At 32.6% G+C, this 4,637-nt stretch overlaps 1 protein-coding gene across 1 annotated transcript; it reads left to right on the top strand.

The window, feature by feature from the left end:
• Positions 1-3,470: 3,470 nt before the first annotated feature.
• On the top strand, positions 3,471-4,637 carry LOC146924119 (F-box/kelch-repeat protein At3g23880-like). Its single transcript, XM_085710929.1, has one exon. It carries the CDS (start codon positions 3,471-3,473, stop codon positions 4,635-4,637), a length of 1,167 nt encoding a protein of 388 aa, XP_085567055.1.

The following is a 4,637-nucleotide window of genomic DNA, read 5'->3' as shown; positions in this document are numbered from 1 at the left end:
AATGTAGAACTCTTCGACTTGAGTTCTATGTAACAAACGTGAGTGCAAGACTACTAATACTATGTTTTTATAAATGTAAACAATTCAAATTAAAAGTTCATTTGATCATTTTTGTCCCTTACAAATTTCATATGCATGTTTTCCAGGGTGCACTTATGTTGCCAAAAACATTTGTCTCTGATTTTGGTGCATCGCTAGGTGATTACGCAACTTTTATCGACCCTAACAACAACCAGTTTGAGGTTATGGTTGAAAGGATACGTGATAGCGTGTTTTTAAGTTCTACATGGTATGGCCCGTGCGGTAGCACGTGTCAATAGTCTAGTTGATTTAAAAGCCAGATTCGATGAAACCTAAAGCTACTATTATAGAATCTAAAAACCCTATTCAAACCGTTGAGAGTAAATCGAATAATCTTATCTCTAATTTGAAACTTCACTTGATTACTTTAATTTGTTAATTAACATTTAGAAATCGAATTTGCAAGACGAAGGATTGAAAAGAAAAAAAAATAGAATCATTAAAATAAGAGATCAGCTTAATAAAAAGAGAACTTAATAATTAGTCACTATATTTTGCCGTTTGATCCTCTCTCTTTATAACTTTCATTGTCTTAGGATCAAATTTTACTTAGGAAAATGCTACTTCTCAAGAAAAATAGCTTCAAGAATTTTTCAAGACACAGTTGGCAAATTTTAATTGGATGATTTATTTGTCCACTTCCTATTTTTCAGCCACACCTCCTTGAATTGTGGCAAATAGTGCATTGTGATTGGTTATTCTTTATTCTTGAAGAATTCTTGATGTTATTTTTCTAGAGATATAGCATTACTCTTTTACTTATGCAGAGAACTTGTTCCTTTTGTCACATTTGCGACACACTTGGATTCCACATTGCTCTTTTCAAGTAAAGCCACCAAGCTTATGTTCTTTTGCAACTGTACCTGCAAAATTAGCATAAGAGCCAATTCTTCATTTGCACGACCAAAATTGGGTGGATATGCATGTTTCTTGTAGCAAGTTTCTGTTGTGTGTCCAACCTTACCAATATGCATACACTCTACTATTGCATCTTTCTTGTGAAGCCACATTTTGATAATCATCATTCAGTCTTATCCAATCCAGAATTGAATTATCCTATCCTCTAATCCTCGCATATAGAGATCCTAAGATTGTTACACAAGTCAAATGTGTTCTCAATGAAAACAATGCTTTCCGAAACCAAAGGCGTTTTTGAATTAACAATCCACGAATGCACCAGATTATTGCAACTTTCCCACAGAGCAAAATTGAGATCTCTTTCCTTCCGAATTTTAATCAAACCATCAACTACCTAAACCTGTTCTTCGTCGTACGAGTAGTACAACACATCTTTATCGCCCAAATGTGATAATTGTCACTGGACAACGACAACGTAACACACACCGTCCTAGCGTTTTTCAGATAGTGATTAAATTCTGACTAATTAGATTTTTTTCTCTACCTTTAATAAGTTGTTTTATTTTATTTCATTTTGTATCTAATCATTTGATGCTCTATTGGGTCTCAATCTCATAAATGGATTGTTTATCTACGTGGATCTTACAGTGGTGGTTAAGAGGGTTGTCGTAGATGTTTATTTTCATGATTCGAATTTTTAAAATTAAGATTTGAATGAAAGAGGAAGAGGGTGTAGAAAGAGTTTTGTTGATTGATTAATGAAATTTAAGTTGAGAATCCTCCCAAAAATAGTCTTTTTGAAATTAATTTGAGGATTTTTGGATTTGGGGAGGAAAAATACGATGAAGAGAGAATATGATTTCAAAATTTGATGTTGGAGTTTATGCTTAGACTGATCGAAGGAGGGAGAGGAGGAAGATGAATTTTTCGATAATTTTTGGTTTTTTATGAAGTTGTGAATTTTTTGATGATTTATTTTTGGATTTTTGGTGATGTTAAATTTCACTATCAAATTGGTCCCTAATAAGTTTCTCTATTAAATTGATCCTTGCATACGTGAGAGGTGATGTGAACGAACGCGTCATCGTTTAACAGTGCATGTTAGCATGTCTAACGTCTCAACTTGATGGAGGGACCTATTTGATAGACGTGAAGCAAATTGAGGGACAAATTGGCTATTTTATAAAATTTGAGGATCAAGTTGATCGATGGGTACAAATTCAAAGACCAAACAAACCTATTCACTCCTCATGGTTTGTTAATGTTTCGATGTGGGACTTTTTTTTTGAAAGAATTTCTATGTGGGACTTGAACTTCACTTATACTATGGTATACCGTATCTTTTTGACAAGTCACTAGGCACAAACATGATGTAGGGCATTAAAATTGTTTGTTCATTCTAAATAGAATCCTCTTCTTTTTTTATTGAATGACCACTAAGGGTGTTTTGGTGTAGCTTTTTTCTGATAGCCATGGTATTCTTACGGGATATTAGCATATTGTGTTTGAACTCAATTAAAGTGGAGAGTTTTTTAAGTGTGAGATTTTTAAGGGTTGAATATATCAATGTTGTAAAGTTCAGAACATATCAACGTTCAACAACAAGAAAAAATAGAAACTCTAGCATCATTGTACAAAAAGATGAAATTTACTTACTTATATGCAATAGAGTAAGGATGAAAAATATTTTGATTCACTCTTTAATCTTTTATAGAGATTGATTGAACATCCATGATTGTTTGTGGGTGAAAGAGGGTGAAATTCTAGAGTAACAATGAATGAAATCAATGTTTTAAGAAAATTTATATAAAACGACAATTTTGGTATTATTGTAAAATTTTAAGTAAATTTGGGTGTAACTAGGGTGTGAGGAGAAAAACTCTATAACTAAATAGCTAACTTTGAGCAATAACAATTTTATTTACCTTCTCTTAAAAAAAACAATTTTATTTACTTTAATGGTATTCAAAATAATTATTGACTTTGTTTATAGCATTTATGGGACACAATTTTATTATCAAGAATATACTTAAGATATTGTCACAAAAAATAGTTAATTTGAATAGTATAAATGCAACTTAGACACTGATGAGTCAATAATGAGTCATTAATTAGTGTCTTTTAATTAATATTTAAGTTTATTTTATTTAGATTTAATATGTTTTTATTTCCTAATATTTAAGTTTATTTTATTTTGATTTAATATGTTTTTATTTCTTTTTAGAACTATTTTACTTCAATTGCAAGTTATTTTATTTTAGGAAAAAATATTTGAAAGATGGAGTCTTGGAGCAAAAGTAAGGAGAATTGGGGCTGATTCATGCCAAAAATATGAAGATCTCATATAAAAATATCTTGTCCAAGAATTCGTGAAGAATTCATGCCAAAAAAGATTGATCCTTTCCACTTTTTGCAACTATAAAACCTAAAATTGTGCAGAATTTTAGCGTCCGGCTTTCAATTCAATAAAAAAAGGCAGCAGCGTAACAAATTGGAAAAATAATAACCAACCCTACAGAGATATCGCTCTCATGAATCTCCCACCACCTAAGTTGCAGCTTCTGCCTAAGACGGCATCATCGCCGATAATCCTCCCTTACGAACTTATCATAGAAGTGCTTTCTTTCCTTCCCGTGAAATCTCTAATGCAGCTGAAGTGTGTGTCTAAGTCATGGAAAACCCTAATCTCCAACTCTTTCTTTATCAAATTGCACCTTCAACGATCTATACAAAAACCCCAGCTCGTAATAGTGTATATCAATAAACAATATATAGAGGGTCGAAGTGTTTTACCAATCTCCTTGAGTTGTTTGTTGGAAAATTCGTCGATCACCCTTACCGATGATCCTTACTATCAATTGAAGGATAAGAATTGTCACGAGGTTGTCGGTTCCTGCAATGGATTGCTATGTTTGCTCGGTCATTCTTATACATGTAAACTTATGTGGCTTTGTTTTTGGAACCCTGCCACAAGGACAATATCTAATACATTAGGGTATCGTTCTACTGTCTCATTCGACCCTTTTGAGTTTACATTTGGTTATGATGATTCAACAGATACTTATAAGGTGGTGGCCTTACAAGAGGGGAAAGTTTTTAGTTTAGGCGATAATGTTTGGAAAAATATTCAAAGTTTTCCGGTGAATTATAAACATCTGAATAAGGGAGTGCATTTGAGTGGTAGTATTAATTGGTTGACACTTCACAATTACGACAGACGCAGTTATAATAGCAAGTATATTAGTGTTGAACGATTTATGATTATTTCACTTGATCTGCATACGGAAACATACAAGGAGTTACGTCTCCCTCAAGGTTTTGATGATGTTCCATTGATTCAACCATCTCTATGTGTGTTGATGGATTGTCTTTGTTTTTCTAATGTTGTTAAAGTAACTCATTTTGTTATATGGAAGATGACAGAGTATGGTGTTGAAGAGTCTTGGACTCAACTACTTGAGATTAATCTTCAAATTATATATCGTAAATTGGGGAAAATAATAATTCATTTTCGGTGGATGCCATTGCACGTTTCTAAAAATTGTGATACATTGATATTGGCAAACTGTTTTCAAGACCTACTACTTTATAATTTGAGACATGATAGTGTAGAAAGAGCTAGAATTACCAACCGTAAATACAAGTCGCAGGAGGACCATATAACAAATCATGCTGAAAGCTTGGTTTTGAGTTATTGA

Source organism: Medicago sativa, chromosome 5, assembly GCF_051527215.1.
Source record: "Medicago sativa cultivar Bolivia chromosome 5, Bolivia_mono, whole genome shotgun sequence".
NCBI lineage: Eukaryota > Viridiplantae > Streptophyta > Magnoliopsida > Fabales > Fabaceae > Medicago > Medicago sativa.
Note: the sequence above shows the minus strand (reverse complement) of the source record. Positions and strands in the feature narration are given on the sequence as shown.

Bases quoted from the DNA above. Each gene is read 5' to 3' on its own strand.
- LOC146924119 (XM_085710929.1), top strand. From the start codon at position 3,471: ATGAATCTCCCACCACCTAAGTTGCAGCTTCTGCCTAAGACGGCATCA.